Source organism: Dromiciops gliroides, chromosome 6, assembly GCF_019393635.1.
Source record: "Dromiciops gliroides isolate mDroGli1 chromosome 6, mDroGli1.pri, whole genome shotgun sequence".
Lineage (NCBI taxonomy): Eukaryota > Metazoa > Chordata > Mammalia > Microbiotheria > Microbiotheriidae > Dromiciops > Dromiciops gliroides.
The window spans coordinates 96,391,360-96,411,285 of record NC_057866.1 but is presented as its reverse complement, the minus strand read 5'-3'; the positions used below and the strand labels follow the sequence as shown (position 1 = coordinate 96,411,285).

General features: G+C 43.0%; 1 protein-coding gene across 1 annotated transcript in view; it reads right to left on the bottom strand.

Moving 5' to 3' along the window:
* Nucleotides 1–2,476: 2,476 nt before the first annotated feature.
* NELFA (negative elongation factor complex member A) overlaps nt 2,477–19,926 on the bottom strand; it is a 33,353-nt gene continuing 15,903 nt past the window's right edge. The window contains exons 3-11 of the mRNA XM_043971609.1: nt 18,560–18,721; nt 15,748–15,837; nt 14,661–14,791; nt 14,455–14,524; nt 13,358–13,446; nt 12,621–12,732; nt 9,200–9,465; nt 6,553–6,652; nt 2,477–5,524 (exon numbers count right to left, since the gene is read on the bottom strand). Coding sequence (XP_043827544.1) covers nt 5,340–5,524; nt 6,553–6,652; nt 9,200–9,465; nt 12,621–12,732; nt 13,358–13,446; nt 14,455–14,524; nt 14,661–14,791; nt 15,748–15,837; nt 18,560–18,721 — 1,205 coding nt within the window. The 3' untranslated portion in view covers nt 2,477–5,339. The remainder of the gene's footprint in view (nt 5,525–6,552; nt 6,653–9,199; nt 9,466–12,620; nt 12,733–13,357; nt 13,447–14,454; nt 14,525–14,660; nt 14,792–15,747; nt 15,838–18,559; nt 18,722–19,926) is intronic.

The window sequence follows — 19,926 nt, the reverse complement described above, 5'->3', positions numbered from 1 at the left end:
CTGGATTTGTTTAGGAAAATTAGGGGGAACACGATAGCTGTCTCTAAGTACTTGAATGTCCATTTGGGGAAGAAGGATTCGATTTGTTTTGCTTGACATCAGAGGGCAGAACACAAGAGTAACGGGGTAGAAGTTAAAGGCAGACTTAGGCTTGTTGTCGGGAAATGATACCATTCACACACAACTTCAAGGTTTGCAAAGTGCAACACAAATATGACGTCATTTGATCCTTACAGGAGAACTTTGTGAAGTAGGTGCTGCTATCATTTCCATTTTGCAGATAAAGAACTGAGACCGTCCCATTCAGCTTTGCACTCAAAGTTTTCCTGACTCCAAGTCTATCTGCTGTACTCCAGGGCAAGCAAATGGGTTGTAGAGGGGATTGTTATGCAGGTCCAGCTTGGACTAGATGATCCAGGTCCCTTCCAGCTCAGAGACTGCAGGATTACAAGATTCTACAGACAACTGCACTTCCATAGTGAATTGCACATGTATGCCAAGTTGCATATGCCACGTACTTCCCTAGACAAGGTGGCTCCTGAAGGCCAGCTTGTGTGTGTGTGTGTATATCTATCTATATCTGGCCTTGGTATTTTTTGTGTGCTTTATGGATACTTTAAAGATATTTTGCATTATTGTCATTCCTCGTTAAACCTCTCCTTCCCCAAGATCTCTTTGTAAACAGAGAAATATTTAAACCAAACAAACCAATACCCTCACTATGACAGGTACTCACTCAGTCAGGGCTTGATTCTTTCTTTTGTTTTCCTATCTGTATTCCCAGCACTTAGCACAGTGCTTGGCACATGGTGGGTGCTTACCATATTAGCTAAAGACGTGTATTTTGTTGATTAAAAAATATAGCTGATTTATCAATAGTCTCTTTTTAAAATCTAAACTTGTTTCTAAGGATTTCTAATTCTGTGCTATTTTTGGCAGGCTACCTCATTGGTTATTCTTCATTTTAAAACTGAACCTAAGGGGGCAGCTAGGTGGCGCAGTGGATAGAGCACGGACCCTGGAGTCAGGAAGACCTGAGTTCAAATTTGGCCTCAGATACTTGACACTTACTAGCGGTGTGACCCTGGGCAAGTCACTTAACCCCAACTGCCTCACCTAAACAAAACAAAACAAAACTGAACCTAGGCCCTAGGTCTTCTTGACTATGCATCTAACCCCTAGGCCTCACTTTCCTGGTCTGTAAAATGGAGTTAAGTCTACATCAGAGCTATCAAATTTGCAGTCCCCGAGTAATTGGGAAATGTTTTAACTGAATAAAATATAATACCAGCATAGATAAGGTTAATGCATGGTTTTCAGTGTGCAGCCCAGTAGAAACCCCTTTCTGAGTGTGACACTACTGGTTTGGATGACCTTTAAAACGCCTGCCAGCTACAGAGTGAATCTGCCAGAGCCGGTAGGGGATCTCAAGAGTCACCTAGGCCAGGGCTTCCAAAACTTTTGCCACACGTGACCCCTTTTTGCCTGAGAAATTTTTATGCAACCCCAGGTATACAGGTATAAAAATAGACATACATGACCTTTTACTGTTGCCTGATTTTTCACGACCCACAGTTTAAGAAGCTCTGACCTAGACCATCCCGTTTTATAAATGTGGAAAAGTTAGGTCCAAAGAAGTTAAATACTTTGCCCAAATTCATCAAGGCAGTGAGTGGCAGGGCTAGGGTTTGGATTTAAAGCTTCCAGGATTAAAATCAGAAGACAACATGAAAATAGAATATGCCAGAGAGAAATCCCAGGTGTAATATATCCAGAAACACAATATCTCATCTAAAAGTACAGTAAATGACTGGAAGATAGATAGCTCACATTATGAAGAAAATCCAATCAGAGCCATACAGGATTAATCATCAAAAATGAGAAAGAAAAACTTGGAATGGAATAATGAAAAGGCCTACATCCCAAAATAACATGCTATAAAATTGAGATATATAAACTTATAGGGGACGAAGCAACGAACTTTGACAAATTTGGTGACTTCCAAGCATTCCTATCTGCTGCCTATAAACATGCCACATCTCCCCAACTTTAAAAATCCTCACTTGATCCTACCATCCCCTCACTTTTCATCTCTTTTCAAACTTCTAGAAAAAGCTGTATATTCTCATTGCCTTGACTTCCACTTTTTTCACCCACTTCTCAATCCTTTGTGATCTGATTCCTGACCTTATTACTCAGCATCGCAACCAAGCGTGGCAGTCTTTCCAGAAAGTGAAGATTCCTAGGCAATTCAAGGCACAGCCTAAAAAATATAGCCACCTCTTCTTTTATGAAGCTGCTGCTCACCTCTAAGACCCTTCTTCCTTAGTCTCATTCTTATGCCCTTACCTGTCCCCCCAACCCAAACCCCTTTTGAAATCACAGCTTAGTTAACCACAGCCTAGATTAACCCAAGTTAACCAGAGAATTGGTGAAAACACCCTCTGGATGCTCAAAACTTTACACAGTTTCTTTAGAAAATCTAAACTTTTATTATACAGACTGTATTACACTGAAAATACGTACCCCAAGACAGAAGATCTGTAATATTTTTACAACTGTACAAAAAACAAGAAATAGAAAACATAAGGGGCTCTGCTGGAGATGAAACATTTTACAAAATGACTTTTTCTTTATTTTTTTTTTAAATAATCAAAGGCACCAGATTCATGGGATGGGGGCAGTTTGGCTGGCTGATGGTTTAAGCCTTACCAGTCAGATCTTGCTATGACAAATGTTTCTCAGCCTCGAGGGCTACAAACCTGGGTGGAGCCAGATGTCTGGCCCAGCCAGAGAAGCCGTCTGTTCTTCACATGATTCAGGCTGAGGAACCTTCATTGCTCAGGGTAGAGGATGGAAAAGGTCTTTTTGCATCTATGGCTCCAGGAAAAGTGCTGCCCTCTGGCCCTCAGACCCTGGTGTGCTGCTGCGGGGGCCTGGCAGCAGCACGCCAAAGCAAACACCATGAAACAGCAAAATGCTCCTGTTCCCTAGAGAATCAAATGTAGGAACTAACATCTTGCTTTCTTCTGAATTGTCTGACGCTGTGGTGGCCCCTTCATGTAATATGGGGCACGGAGGATCTTCCAAAAGCAGATGGGACTACTGTTGCCTTTTTGCTTTGTTTAAACCCTACCCAAACTAAACTAAGCCCCTCCCCCCAAATTATTAGCTGGACTAAGAAAGTTAAAGAAACAAGTTATTTTGCTAAGGAGCAGCAAGAATAGGCCTTTGTTTTGTAAACGTGGAAGGTGGTACAGTCCTCTTTACTCTTGAAATCTGATCACACATTTGGATAGCTGAGATACAAGAAAATAATCATACATACACATAGAAAACATCAGCCGAGGAAGTGGGCTGCAGTCATCCTGACCCCTTGCCTATGTGCTCCTCCAGTGACTGGGTTTGGCCCCAACACCCCATTGGAATCATCGCCTCTACTTGGCAGCCCATGGAGGAGGGGAGTGGCCATGTTTGGTCACTGTCAACCTCAGCCTGGGCTGAGCCCACAGTGTGGGAAGTGAAGAGCTCTCCCAATTCCAAAGGCCACGAGTCTCAAACACCATTCATGTTCCGTACTTGTAGCCAGCAGCCAGCAGCTGCAGTTCCAAGCAGTTCACTTCGTACTGGCTCACAGATACATCTTAATAGAAAAAGAACTTAAGCGAACAACGACTGGAATTTCTCTTTAAAAAAATGTAAGTTGGATAAAAGGCCAACAGGAATATCAGTCACTAAAATTAAGAAAAAGCTCTAACTTTTTTTGGTTAAATTTAGCTTTGCAAAATGTAACATTAAATCCAAAACCAAAACAAAACATCTAAAAAAACCCCAAGTCTTCTCCACTCCCTCCCCGCCAGGAATAACTAAAACCAACCTTACCATTCATTCCAGAGGACTCACTCTGAACACTAACAGGCTGTACCTCCACAATTCACAATCAGGAGTGGTCATGTAGTACAGGGTGGCTCTGAAATCACCCCCCAGAAGCACCAGCCAACACAAGGCCTCTATGCGGGGGCTCGATGCTTGTGCTGCTGCTACTGGCTGAAGCGCTACACATGTAAACATTCATCTTCAGAGTGAGAATTTGGCTTTGCACCTCTGAATTATTGCTTCCAACACTCCCCCCACCCCCACCTAAAGATCTGGATTGTTTCAGACTTGAACCAGAAAGGAAAAGCTAGAATCAGTTCAAATAAAAGTGCTGCCTCTATCAAAGCACCCTCTCTTGGTGATATGATTGAAGAAATCAGCAGTGAGGGACACACCCACACACACCCACCCACCCACCCACACACACCCACACACGTTCAAAGACCTCCAATAGTTCTTAAGGCTTTACTCAGCAAGCAAGGGGTGACTCGATGGCCAGAGAGCCGTTCACCTCACTGCCTCTCCTGGAGCATTCTGAGGGCCCACAGTGCCATTCTTATCCATGACCTAGGCCGTAAGTCTTCATAAGCAGGGCAAGAGCCCCAGATTTTGATAGGCATCCACACAGCTGTTCTCACTTCTTTCCTATGTCCCCAAGCAAAAACAGTCCCTCCCACTGTGAGTGTACCTGCCCATGGGTAAGTCTAAAGACTGGTTTGACCACCAACCCCACCACACAATCCTGGCCTACTCAAAGTGACATGACCTTTCTAAATGCCTGGGCCCTTGGAAGCCTGTGGGCAGAAGCCACCCATGTCCAGCCCGACTGGCAGCAGGGCAAAGGGCTGATCGAGCAACTTGCAAGCAGCGTGAGTGTTGGTTTTGGCAACATGTGGCGTCCCGATACTAAGGGGTCAATGGGGTCTTCGGTGCTCATCTAAGCTAAGGAGAGATTAGTGCTCCTTCTGGGAGTGCCGATTTTTCAGGGCACTGATACTAATACATTCACACTACACAGGATTCCCCAACTCTCCTCACATGCCATTTTTTTTCCTAGCAAAATGAGCTAAGCACAAGGGCATACAAATCTGCAGGGAATTTACCATCTTGGCTTAAGAGAAAATTTGAAAGCAATTCCGTAAATAATCTTTCCTCCCCATGTTTGGAATGGAGCTTTGCTCAGTCAGAGAGGAAGTTCTCTGAGGAAGGAAGATTAGGACACAGCACACTCGATCTGCCTTTTCCATTTTGGAAACCCTACCAATGTACCAGACAGGCCCTCGCCTGTGCAGCTGTCACGCAGAGCACACTCCCAAGGGGGGGCTGGATAAAAGTTAGCCAGCCTGGAAGGGAACAAGAAACAGAGTGTCGATGTCCTTGGGGCAGGGGCTGTCTCCGCTTTCTCTTCAGCAGAGGTGGCTGCCCATGCTTGGCGCGGTCCCCACGGTGTCCTCCTAGGTCCTCTAGGAAACATTGGTTATGGGCTTATACTTCTTGAGTCTGGTCCACTGGCCAGTGGCATAGTTCATTTCAAAGACGGTGTCGACTAACATGGTGGTGCTCCCTGTGCCGTCAGCTTTGTCAAGAACTTCTGTGTGCTCACTGAGCTTGATCTGAATGATGTCACCCTGTTCTTGGCAAGGGTTCTCTGTGCAGACAACCAACACCAGCAAAAGAGAATCAAACAACAACAAAAAGGAAATAAAGATTTAGTGTGTGCTACACAGTGTAATCAATCCATTTAGGCCATTTCTCAAGAAACTGATCTAGGTCATTTCCTACCCCCCCCTCAGGAAGACACAAAGACAAAAGAAAGACTGTTTTTTAAGGAACTCAAATACAATCATTCTACAATTTCCCTGCATAAGGAAACATCAGGCTAGATTAGTAAGGTGAGGCACCTTCACTTGAGCTTTTCCTCCTGTGAGGTACAAGTGACCCCTGACCCCATGTGCTCAGGGCTCCGAGGGTGGAGCACAAGCTGGGACAGGCTTCAAGTGAAGAAGTCCCAGGGACAGGACTCAGCTAGTGAAGGCCACAGAGGCTCAGCACCAGGACTGCAGCCGGGAGGGCAACCAAGGTTGTTGGATCACAGTACTTCATGAAGTCAGGCTACTAAGATGTGCTTGGGCTCCAATTTACACTTGGGGGTGGGGGAGGAGCCTTCCCCAATGAAATCCCAGCTCCTTGAACAGTCTTTTCTGGTCTATTACCTCACACGGGGTCAGGGTTAGACAATGTCAAATGGACCAGCCAACCTGGTGGAGGATGGACGTATTCAGTTCAAAGGTGGGGGACACACACAAGCATCAATACAAATGAAAATCTACTTCATAGATGAACGGATCATAAAAATCCCTCAAAGGTGGGGGGAGAGGAAAATTTAGAACTCAAAAACTTTTATAAAAAAAATGATGAAACTACTTTACATGTCATTGGAAAAAATAAAACGTTATCTGTATTTTTGGGGGGGGGGGGCAATGGGGGTTAAGTGACTTGCCCAGGGTCACACAGGTAGTAAGTGTTAAGTGTCTGAGGCTGGATTTGAACTCAGGTCCTCCTGACTCCAGTGCCGGTGCTCTATCCACTGCACCATCTAGCTGCCCCATTATCTGCATTTTAAAAAAAAAGTAACTAAGAACACCTCAAAGTTTAACAGAGAGAAGGCCTCCTCACCCCTGGATCCTGCCATGAAGCCCAGGATGAGCGCTTTCTCGGGCCTGGTCACTTTGTTTGCAGTCTTAAACATTTCTTGTGCAGCACACATCTGCTCCCTCTAAAAGCAAGAGAATAAATATCGACATGTCAGGGAAAGAGGATCACATTTTACCTGATCTGAAAACTGCCTCTGGTTCAAAATCTAACTGAAGGTCTTCCAAAAGCCAAGGAGGCCAGGGAGCCACGTTACAGTGAACGGTTCTAGTGCAGGAAGGAGCCTGGCATCCCAGAGTCTTGGCTGTGAGCTCTGGCCTATCTGCAGGGCCCAGGAGCTCCGCCCCACAAATGACCCCATGACAATATGACCCTGTGACAACATTCAACAGTGTAGAGACTGAGCATCAATGGGAAAAGGGCCCACCTTAGGAAGTCACAGATCTCACAAACGAACTGAAGGCAACCCTCAAAGCCCAGGCTCCTTCTCAATAAAAGAAGAAATACATTTAATTGTATATGTGCCATTCATCTTTCTGGAACTGATCTGTTTGGAAGCAACAAAGTAACCTTTCTGGGCCTGGTGGTCCCCTCTCTCCTGCTCCATCCAGGCCATTTCAAAACTGCCAGAGCATCTGTTCCTTGCTGTAGGTCGGGTCCAAGTCACAACAGCACAGGAAAACAGATCTGGTGCTAGAGGGGACTTTAAAGATGAGGAACTTGAGGCAAAGAGGAAAGCTGGGACTTGATCTCAAGTTCTCTGAATCCAAATCCAGCATCCCCTCCTCATGAAGTCACCCTTGTCTGACCCATCTGTCTTCCCTAACATGCACTTTCTCCAAAACTACCTGTCCCAACCAACAAGTTGCCTGAAAGATCCCTCCCCCACCCCCCACCCCCAGGTAAACAGGTAGTTTTAGCACTGACTTTGATGGCCCATGTGGCTGAGCAGTGTGATGGTACAGCCACAAAAAAGGGAACATGGTGTCACATAAAAGGAGGGTCCAGGTGAAAGAAGGGGAGAAACCCACTATGCTCTGCGCTGCTCAGGTGCATCTGGAGTGGCTCTGTCCAGTCCCAAGGACCACATTTTAGAAGAAACACTGACAAACAAGCCAAATGAGAGCCATGAGCAGAAGAGCTATGCCCTGTCTTAAGGCACGGTAGGGCTGTCATGGGGCAGACATAGCTGACTTGTCCTCTTAGTCTCAGAGAGCAGAATTGGAAGCAGGACGTAGAGGCTGGGGAGGTAGTTTGGGTTTGACATAAGGAAGAGCTGTTCAAACTTGGAATTAGGCGCCTTGTTCAGCTGTGAGCTCTCCATCCCTGGAAGGGAGGATGGACACTTGGCTGGGGATTCTATTGAGTGTATTTTTCTTCACGTCTAGTTCCCTCCTTCTCTAAGTGAGAGCCGTGTCTGGACTGCATGTTCTTCTGGACTCGACTACACGCACAAGTGTCAAACCCTAGCCTTCCTCTGAGACCCTCAACCAACATTAGGCAGGAGGAGAATCTGTCGTTAGAGATACTGCCAACACATTAGGAACCTGGAGAGGATCTAAGAAACCAAAGGGAAGAGGTTTTAATGTTCACGAGCAGTCCTGGGTCAGGGCTGCGTGACAGCAACAGTTTGGGCCTATTGGAAAAGTGCTGCAATGCCAAGCCACTGGGTTACAGCAGCAGTCTGAAGGGGGCTCACCTCCAAATTCATTCATTCAACGACTCAGGCACAAACTTAAAACCTTGAAAATGTAAGAGCCGTTTCACAAGATGACTAATGTAGAAATATGTTTGATGTGATTGTACGTATACAACCTATATCAGACTGCTCTCTGTCTGGGGAGGAGGGAGGGCGGGAGAAAAATTTAGAACGAAAAATCCTGTGAAAACAAATGTTGAAAACTATCCTTATATGTAACTGGAGAATAATACAATACTAAAAAAAATTATATATATATAAATATTATAATAAATATATAAATATATAATAATAAATATATAAATATTCATATATATACATATGCCAAAGAAAATGAAAGCCTCCTTCTTAAGGCTCTTTTTACAGATGAAAAATAACGTGCTTAGAAAGATCAAGGGCCTTATCCAAAGCCACATAATGAATCAGTGGAAGAGCTAGGAACAAAATCTACGTCCTCCAAATTCCATGCCAGGGCTTTCCCCACTACACTGTCACCTCCAAACTGGCAATACTCGACCGAATATCTACAACTAGCGATAACAATCCTCATTTCTATGGCACTATAAGCTTAACTAAGCCCTTTCCTCGTGTCTCTCGGATGGGACAGCACAGGTGCTATTAGCCTGGGAGGGAAGTGAGGCCCAGGGAGGAGATCAGGGTCCCACATCTAAGAAGTGGCAAATCAGATTTAGGCAGGTTCCTCTGAAGCCAGCAATCAATCAACAAGCACTCATTAAAATTAAAATCTCCTGATCAAGTGCTTTTCTATGTGCCAGGCAGTGTACCAAGTGCTAGTGCCCTTGTGGAGCTCACATACAAAAGGGGATGGAAATAAACAGGTACATCAGCCAGATGCACACACAAGAGAGGGCAAGGCGCCAGCTGCTGAGGGCACTCCTGTACAAAGTGGCTTCAAAGCTGAGGGAGTCAGAGATTCTAAGAGGGGAAGGGGAGGGGGAAGAGCAGACCTACCGTCAGGGATAAGCCTTTCTTGGGTTGCTGCTGTGGGGCCGGCTGGGTCTGTGGCACCACTGGCGGCGTCTGTGCTGTGGGAGCGATGGCAGGCGGGGTTGTAGGGGTCAGAGGTGAGGTAGGTGGAGCAGCAGCTGCTGGAGCAGGGTTGGCATTGCTGTTGTACATGGGTGTTCTCTGCTTGAACTGAGTAGGAAGAGTAGTGTTTGGGGTTGCAGGTTCATCTGGCTGACGGATGGTCTGCAAGGTCTCTCGAGCCGCAGGAGCTGCAGGTATAAAGTGAAAGGAATAAAAGTATAATCTCATGCCTGATACAATCACTCAGATTTTCTCCGTTTGTTCTGATTCTTTTCACAGCATGACTAATGTGGAAATAGGTTGAATGTGATTGTACATATATAACCTGTATTAGATTGCTTGCTGTGTTGGGGAGGGAGGGAAGGAAGGGAAGGGAGGGAAAAGGAGGGAGAAAAATTTGGAACTCGAAATCTTACAAAAACAAATATTGAAAATTCTTTACATGTAACTGGAGAAAAATAAAATACTATTAAGATTGAAAGAAAAAATTTTAAACAAAACAAAACATCATCATTCCGAGTTGACTCAGTTCTTCCAAAGAGGCAGAGGCCTTTGCAAAGGGAATAAAAAAGCAACCACAAGAGCTAGAAGATGGCTGGTTTGATAGTCAGCCATCAGAGTACTCAGGGTCAGAGTAGGTCTATACCTGTCTTTCCCTTCTGTGGTGCCAGAACTGATGGGGTCTGAATATGGCCTAAATTCTATTCCGAACTCAACTCTGGCTATAGTGGCTCCATGTCTGTCCAATCAATGTGGCAATCTACAACAAGCTAGGAGTGCCCAAGGGGCTATAGAACTGTGCAGACCCTTTGATCTGGAAATATCGCTGCTAGGTTTATATCCCCAAAACATTTCCAAAAAAAGAGAAAAAGACCCACATGCACAAAAATATTTACCGCTACTCTTTTTGTGGTGACAAAGAATTGGAAACTGAGGGGATGCCCATCAATTGGGGAATGGCTAAACATGTGGTATCTGAATATAATGGAATACTATTATGCTATGAGAAATGACAAACAGGCAGATTTCAGAAAAACCCGGACTTACATGAATTGATGCTGAGTAAAATAAGCAGAACCAAGAGAACATTGTACACAGTACCAACAATGTGTGATGATCAGCTGTGATAAACTTAGCTTTTCTCAGCAATACAATGATCCAAGACAATGCCAGAAGACTCATGGTGGAAAATGCTCTCCACATTCAGAAAAAGAACTGTGGAATCTGAATGCAGATTGAAGCATACTATTTTCACTTTTGTTATTGTCTTTTCTTTCTTATGTTTTTTTCCTTTTGTTCTGATTCTTCTCTCAAAAAATGACTAATGTGGAAATATGTTTAACATGACTGTAAAGTATAACCTATATCAGATTGCTAGCTGGCATAAAAAAGGGGAAGAAAAATTTAGAACTCAAAAATCTTACAAAAATGAATGCTGAGGGGCAGCTAGGTGGCGCAATGGATAAAGCACTGGCCCTGAAGTCAGGATTACCTGGGTTCAAATCTGGCCTCAGACACTTAACACTTACTAGTTGTGTGACCCTGGGCAAGTCACTTAACCCCAATTGCCTCACTTAAAAAAAAAAAAATGAATGCTGAAAACTATTTACGTAATTGGAAAAAATAAAATACTATTAAAGAGAAAAAATGCATGCACGTGCACATACGCATACACACACACTTAAAATCCTAGGTCAGGACTATATAAACCAGTCAATCACACATGATTCTGCCAGGGTTCTGCATTAATGTAGAATTTTATATATTTGGTATGTTCTGAAATATTCAAATAAAGAAGTTCTACTTTAAAAAAAAAACAAACAAAAAAAAGGGCAGCAGGAATGTCAGAAGAGAGATGAAATCTGAATACATTAAGCTCACTTGAGCTCAAGCTTCCCTGCCCACTCCCTGCTCATGTCCTCTGCTAATCAACGTCCCTGATATTCTCACACTCCCTCCTTTAATCCCTGGTCACTGTCAGTGCCATCACTGTCACTCTTTTCTTGGAAGTTCAATTCATCCATCTCCATTGCCCTATTCAGATCCTGGCTCTAGGTATCTACTGACCTGGATCACTCTTGCCTTACCAAGATCAGCTCACACTGCTATCTAGAGCCTGACTCAGGTCACTCTCTACTCCTTTCTTAAGGGGCTCAGTACCTGGCTTACAGCATGCTCCTCCCAAACCTTATGGATTCCAATAGACACATCCCACCAAACCACCTGGCTTCTCAGTACACATACTTCTAGTTCACCTTGGCCATGATGTGGGATAGTCAAAGCTACGGATGAGCTTGACCATCTTTCCCTAAGTGTACTCCTCTTCACTGTGACCACACAGCCTCACTCTCCTTGCAGGCCTGAACCATTAAACTACAGACCGTCCTCTACCCTTGGCTCCCTTGGCCTACTGCAGCACCTCCCCAAGGCCCCCAGCCTGGATGCCCTCGGCCATCCAGCTCCTGGTCTCCTACATGCATCCTGCTGAATACATCCTGGGCATCACAGATTGTGATCATGTACAATCTCATTTTGGCCCTCACCATGCACGGGCATTCTCCTACTCTTCTCAGACTGCCCCACTCTCCATGACAATCCCTCCAAGCTGCTTCTCTTCTTTCCTCAAACTTCCCACAGCAGCCACTAGACTATCTTTCTCAGACGAGGCCCTTACCTCTTACTTTCCTCAAAACAGAGGCCATTCGCTCCAGAGCTCTCTCTTCACCCTAAACAAAACTCTCACAGCACTGACTATTGTCTCCTTCTTTGTTCCAATATCTGATAAGAAGGTGGCCCTTCTTGCCAAAGCCAACCCCTCTCCTTAGGCCTTGACCTTATTGTTTCCCTTCTTTCCTGGCAGCTGGTTCTTCTCTTTCTTCAATCTCTATCTCCTGGCTCCTTCCACACTGCCTACAAACATGCCCCAATCATGTCAACTCTTCAAAAAAACCCAACTTCATTTGATCCTGCCAACCCTTTCTCTGTTCCCTTTCACAACCAAACACCTGGAAAAGGACAGCCAGATTCATTGCCTCTACTTCCTTACCTCTCGCTCACTTTTCAGACTCTGGTTATCTGGCTTCCAATCCCACTAACCAAATAACATTGTTCTGTCTTCCCACATTAGATGCAGGATCTGTGCTTTTCATTATTCCTAAAAATTTATCGTGTTACAGAATAAATTCGTTCAGTTAAACAAAAAACTTCACGGTTTTGTATGAATGGAACTATTATAAAGCAACACTTTTTTCTTCCTCTGAATGAAAGAATACCTTTTAAGTAAACATACATCAGATCTCCAGAGAAGTTTTTAAAGGAACGTTAAGAGTAAAAAACTACTTACCTGGCTGTGTTTCAGAGGTTGGTATATAGGACGATGATGGAACCACACTAGGAGTTGCAGGCAAGTAGCTTGTAGAGGGTAGTGCAGGCTCATTGTTCAAAGAACCAAGTTTCTGTAAAAATGTTTGCAATTCTTCATGGGTTATATATAACTACAAAAAGACCTAATCTTAAATTTTAAAAAGTTATATACTCCTCCAATTCCAAATACCTCCATTTACTAGTCTCACAACTTTCTGGCTTTCTGAAACATTTTCAGATATTGTTACTCTTGCAACAACCTTGAAAAAAGTGGAAATCAGGGTTCAAAGGAAGATGATTTATCACATTGTGACCACATCTAGTGACAGACCTAGGACTAGAAATCTTGTAAGCCTTCTTTCTGATAGACTAAGATTGCTGGTAGGCTTATTTGCTCAAGCTCAGAAGAGGAGCAGGACATACAATCCTCTCCTTCTTTAAGGGAAAAGGCAGAGATATTGCCATCTGTTGAATCTCACATGTCATCAAATCTGGGTCATGACCAACCTAGAGAGGATCCTTTTCCATGGAGCAGAGAGGATTAAAATAAATGTAATGATATAGAGTATTCTTCAGTGGATTTGCCTAGAGTATCAACAAAAGTTCACAAGCTAAAGTCTAAAACTATATTTTTGTCAAAATAAAAGGCCAAGTTAACTCCAGAGAACTTTAACAAAACTATCATCAAATATAAAGATGATGTTAAGACCAACCTACCTGGGTAGAGACAAGGCCAGCAGCATAATCAGGAGTAGCGTTTTCGACAACGGTTTCTTCTTTGGCTTGCTTTTCCACAACTTCTGTATCTATTGATGATTTTTTAAAAAAAATGCTTAAGTAAACTATTTGTTAAAAAAAAAATTCTACACAATTAAGAAACAAATCCAATCTTTAGCTTCTTTCTAAAGAAAGCATGACTTTGAAATTTTATGTACTATGTATGTGTTCAGTTCAAGACAGTTTTGAAATTTCGAAACCAATTATCTGCTTGAAATATTTAAACTTTAAGCTAACTTCTTTAGGTCACCCTCACCTACTCAATAAGAAGGCCCACACTAGAATGTCGCACTATTTTAATATTTATAAAAGCAGCGAACATGTGCTTAGTGTCCTATGGTTTGCAAAGTGTCATTTTTTTCAGTCTCTGACTTTTGTTGCTAATTCATAAAAACATTATCAATAAGAGGAGAAAATGAATGTTTAGTGACACCCTTTGCTCCTGTGTCCCCCAATCTACCATTACAGTGGACATAAGCAGGTGGCATGCAACTAGGCTCCAAAGAACACCTAAACACATGAAGTGTTGAGAGATGGAGCAGCCTGGGCAACCCGAAAGGGAAGTAAGGTAGTTCCAGAGCAGGTGCAGGTGTTATCAACAGAAGGACAACCTCAATACTACACAACTGTCAACAACAAACAAGTTGAAGATCTCCATCCCGAAGATGGCAGTCTGCACACCAAGGAGGACCCACTAGGACGAGTCTCTTGTTAGGGATAAAACAAATGACAACAGGACAGCAGGAAATGCACGCTTCAAGGAGTGATTTAGTCCACAAATAACTGAGCTAGAGGCCAGTTATGGATCCTGAGCCCTTCTTCACTTTACAGACTGAGAGGGCTCCCCTGCTCCTTCCCAGGGTGTCAGCTTCCTCCTTGGCAAAGGGAAAAGGATCCTTTCCAGGTCTGAAGTCCTGTAATTCTAAGGTTCTACAGATCTGTGGCACCATGGCATTTCCCCAATTCTTTGAAAAGCCAAAGTAAAATTTTCAAAGATCCTTTAGTAGTGAGGTGGTGAGTAGTGAACCCATACACACCTAAAGTCTTTCTTCTTCTTTTTGCCTCTCGGCCTGCACCAACCATATCCAGTTCTGAAATATCTAGTAACTGCCAAAAAAACAAAATCCAAAACCTTTATTAAAACAGGTAACGCAGCAAACAACATGACTTTGCTTCAAAGGCTACCATCTTGTGGAAGGGGGAAGAAATGCTAAAAGAAGTAAGTCCAAAACAATTTGCCCACCTTCACTCCCCGTTCTTTTCGTAGAGGTGTTCGAGAAGGGGGGATGGGAGTCCGGTTTCCGGCAGGGCTAAAAACACTGGGTGTGGTTGGGCTTCTGAAAGGAGCCTGTTTTGGGATACCTTTAAGAGGTGCTAAAAGAGGAGAACAATGAGGGAGGAAGACAAATGGAACAAGGCATAAAAATAATTTTACACAGCATATACAAAAGTCCCACCCAAAGTTAAAATATATTTAACTGAAAATAAAATAATAGATAAAATAGCAATATACAACTCTCCTGTTTTAACATTCCACATGTAATTGACCACAGTATACCTAGGATTTGGGGTTAATGTAGTTTTAGTGGAAGGTGCGGCTCTAAAACAGGAGTCACCAAACTACAGGCCATTTCTCAAGCTCAAAATGTTCTTTATATTTTAAAATGCAATAAAACTATTATTTTAAACTGCATAAAATAGCCTTACCTCATGGGCTGTACAAAACCGGCAGGGGGAGGGATGGAGTATGGCCTACTCTGCCAAATGACCCCTGCTCTAAAATAAGACTAGCCAAAGGTGAAAAGGCAAGGGAAGTGGTCTGACAGCTCTGTATACCTTAGTTAATTACCTTGGTGATCTGCATCTAATTATTTAGGTGAACATACTACACAAATATAATATAACCACCAAGCTACTGACAGACCAACGAACTACTGGAAATTCAATCTAATACAGCACACTAAAGGGCCTACTATGAAAAAAGGCTTAAATGGGCAAACAAGTTTGAAATGTGCACTTCTCTTTACACATTCTGACACGTCTTTGCAGGCAATGACTACATGGAAAAGGTTTATACAATTCATTTTGTCTTATCACATGTAATTGATGGTTTAGTAAACCATGACAATTTTACGCTGCTTAGCTTTTATGCATTTGACTGAATTTTCCAAATGGGAAAAGAATATTTTAAAATCAAACTACTATATATGACAACGGGGCAACTCACAAACCTCTTACAAACATCCAGAGACAAGACGGGAGGAATGCCTTAACTTGTGTCTGCAAACATTATGCCCCAATCTAAATATTAGAAGTCGTAGAGCTCTTACTTGTGGTGTCGATTTTCTTGACTAGTCCCCTTCCTTTGGCGTGGAAAGGTACTCCAGCTGTTTTCTTGAGCTGCTGGGCAGTCTCTGTGGCTACGAAAAAAGAAAAGGGTATGAGTCACAAACACCCATTCCTATAAAGCTACCGCTCATTCAGGATGCCAGCCTGAGGAGCACTTAAAGAACCGGGCTTTTGTAAAGAAAGTCTGCACACTTAAAAACGGACCAAGTTACCAGAAACAGTCATTTGGGATCTGAAAGACTTTTCCTGTGGATATGCAGTAAGGCCAATCTAAAGAAACCTGCTTAAAACATAAGAGCTGAGATATGGCCGACTGCAATGAGACGGGAATAGAAGAGCCCACTGCAACATCCACTAAAAACAAAACAAAAACACCAGAGCTGTGTGTTTTAATCCTGAATGCTGGTGCCTGAACAAAAAAATCAATTTACACTAGAAGAAGATGGGGAAAAAAAGAAATTTCCCAAAAGTCAAAGAATGCAAAGGGAACCTGGGGGCAGTTTTTGGTAGCCCTGGTTATTCAACATCTTTAATTTCACCTCAAATCTTAACAGTCCTCTTTTCCCACATGGACCAATCGCTAGCACGACTTCCATATAATGGAGAATAATGGACACAGTGCATACTTATTAACACTGTGCTTGGTAAAACCTAAAAACGATAGATAAATGTAACTCCGACTCCGACTCATCTTCCTGTCAATCTGGGCGAGAACAAAATACTGGAGAGCAAATACTGAGCTGTGATAAGAAGTAAAAGGAGGGCAGTACATGCATATATACCATATCCCTAAGACCAGAGAAAAGAAAGTAGGAAGGTGGAAGGATGATGATGGTCAGACAGGCAGGCAGCACTACTGAGTCAGGACAGCACAGTTGTTGTGCAGAGGGCTAAACCACTTAGTGGTAAGGTAGGTATAAAACATTTAAGACACTTTAAAGGCTCTAAAGCAGCTCCTAAAACAAGTGCTTCAGAGCAGCTAGGTGGCACAGTGGATAAAGCACCGGCCCTGAATTCAGGAGGACCTGAGTTCAAAACTGGCCTCAGACACTTAACACTTACTAGCTGTGTGACCCTGGGCAAGTCACTTAACCCCCATTGCCCCATAAAAACAAAAAAACAAGTGCTTCATTAGCATGTTTCATTCTAATTCTTTGAAAATTATTATTTCACATTCAGGATTAAATATCAGAATATTAAATTAACCAAAACATCTTATTCCCTAGCCATTCTGGATAAGCAAGTTTCTTATAACTCAATACAAAGTCATTAAATTCAATGCAAAATGTGGACAGATACAAAACCCAACTTTTTTTCCTGCCTCTCCCCCAATCAATAATACCACCCACAACAGATTTCTATTTAGCTTTGATAAGTATCTGGAAAAACTAAGTTACAAAACAGTTCACACTTTTGAGAACTGGTAAAAAGCTTAAGTGCCAAACAAATAATCAGTGGCTCCAGAAAAGCTGAAAAATTACAAAACTCAATAAGACTCTTTCCTCAATTTTTCTCAAATTTTACAGGATCATAGCTTTTTGAGCAGGAAGGGACCTTAGTCTCTTGTCTGCTGTTCTTCAAGGACAGGTACATGATATGGTAAAGTATTATCTAAAAGGACCATGGTGGGGGGGAGGGGGGGGCGGCTAGGTGGCGCAGTGGATAAAGCACCGGCCCTGGATTCAGGAGTACCTGAGTTCAAATCCGGCCTCAGACACTTGACACTTACCAGCTGAGTGACCCTGGGCAAGTCACTTAACCCCCATTGCCCCGCAAAAAAGCAAAAACAAAAACAAAAACATAAAAGGACCATGGCATAGAAGGCTAAGGACAGCTTCTGAGTCAGTCTGGCTCAAGTCCTTCCTCTGACACAAGAGCTGTGGTAAGTGCGGATGGATGCCTCCCAGTGTCCCAGGCCAACACTCCCAGACCTACAAAGGAGAAGAAGGACCTGTTCCTCAAGCTGGTATCTGCTGCTGTCTAGTAAGAGTTTCTGCCTTGAACAGAGCTCCTTATGAACTCAAACTATGCCGGTGCTTCAGAAGTCTTGTCATTCATTCATGGAGCCAAGACTCCGAGTCACAAAGAAGTTGTTCCCTGGTGGAGGGAGCACTCTACATTAATAAACATCACATTTCTGAACCCAAACAAAACTATTTTTAGGGAGCTTTTAATTGGAAGTGAAGGTATGCTACTTCCTGTGTAATGTGGGCCCAAATTTGGATTCTAGTCTAAGCTGTGTCGTGAGCCTGCTGTGGAACTTTGGGCAAGTCCTGTACATCACTGGACCTCAGTTTCTTCATCTGTCGATTCAATCCAATAAACACATATTAAGAAAATACAACACTCAACGTACTATGCTTGATATTGAGACTATAAAGATGGAGGAAAGCCCTCTTAGAATTTATGGAGTTTAACAGCTGTCCAACAGGGGTTAGAAAAGATGACCTCTGGCCCCTCCCAGCTCAGACAAGTCACGTGACAGTCCACTTTGGCTTTCTAAATTGTCTTGCTTCCTAAACCAGGGAAAGAACAAAAGTGGATACTGAGATTTCCTGCTGTGAAGGCAACTTGCTCTTATTTTGCTTTTATGAAAAAAAAATCCAGTTGCCTTAATCATACATTCAAGGGAGCTTCTGAAAGAGACAAAGGGCACCATGTGCCAGCACCAAGGCAGTCCTGTTCACTTTCTTTTAAAGCATAACAAATGTCCCCACGTATATATATACACGGGGATATCTGACACAGCACAAACTCTTAAGTGCCAGTCCCCTCAAATACAGGTCTACTTACATTTCTGCAGGAGCTCTGCTCTCAAAGTGGCACTTTTAGGCTTTCTTTTCAGCTGAAAATGCTTCACGGGAGGCGTGAGTGGGCCAGCAAGCGTGGTCAAGGCATTCTTGTTTAAGTACTGACACTCCAAAGGCAACATTGCAGATGCTTCACATTCACTAACTGTTCAGTAAAGAGCCAAGATAACACATTAGGTAGGAAATACCCTTCTCTTAACAGCTGATACGAAAGGCAAATCACAATCAAATCTGTAATTTGAAATGATAATGATCTAACTGCACAATAGAAAGATGTACCAGCTCACCTACAAACTGCAAATTTTGTAGTCGCCTTCACCACAATCAATCAATCAGAAGTTAAGACAAGAAGTTCAAACTAGAGAAGTGCAAGGTGATTTGGGTGATGATTTTGGAAACAAACAAGAAATCAAATGTTAAAGGCTACAAATCTAATCCCTACACCACCTACTAGTTTTATACATAATCTTTAGCACCTTTTGCTTCCAAAGAGCTTCTCAGGGGTACATGATCACACTGGTGTGCAAAAAAAAAAATTCTACAGTAGCTCCTACCTAATCCTAAGGTTAATATTTGTCTATCTAGTAAGGGCTTGTGCCTTGAATATAGTACCTTTGTATCTATCTGTCTACTAAGAGCTTCTGCTTTGAACACAGATCCTTATGAAATGAAATCGGGTTTGTGGTTCAGAAGCCTTGTCATTTATCCAGGGAGCCAAGGCTCACCAAGAACTTACTTTTTTTTTTTTTTTTGGCAGGCCAATGAGGGTTTTTATTTTTATTTTATTTTTTGTGAGTGTGTGAGGCAATTGGGGTTAAGTGACTTGCCCAGGGTCACACAGCTAGTAAGTGTCAAGTGTCTGAGACCGGACTTGAACTCAGGTCCTCCTGAATCCAGGGCCAGTGCTTTATCTACTGTGCCACCTAGCTGCCCCCTCACCAAGAACTTTCATATGCTAACAGCACTGCTCAAGGAAGGAATTCTCTAGTCTGGGGCAAATGGGACCACAACTGACCTTGGTAACCCTATAACACACACAATTCGTGGCTTTGTTCATTGTTCTCCCCATTTACTAACATAAGGAGCTAAAAAGACTGGGATGCTTTAAGAAAGAAAAAAAAAGGTTGGAGGGGCAGGGAGGGCTGGGTTGATTGAGCTCTTTAACATTCTCAACTCTACAGAGAGGTTATGCACTCTAATCAAAAGGGAGATACCCTTTAATATATGGAGTCAAGCCTCAGGACATAATATATGTGCAGGGATATCAAAACATGAAGCCCATGAGCAGCATGTGGCCCACAACACACTGAGTGCAGCCTGAAGCAGATTAAAATGTAATTGGGAATTATT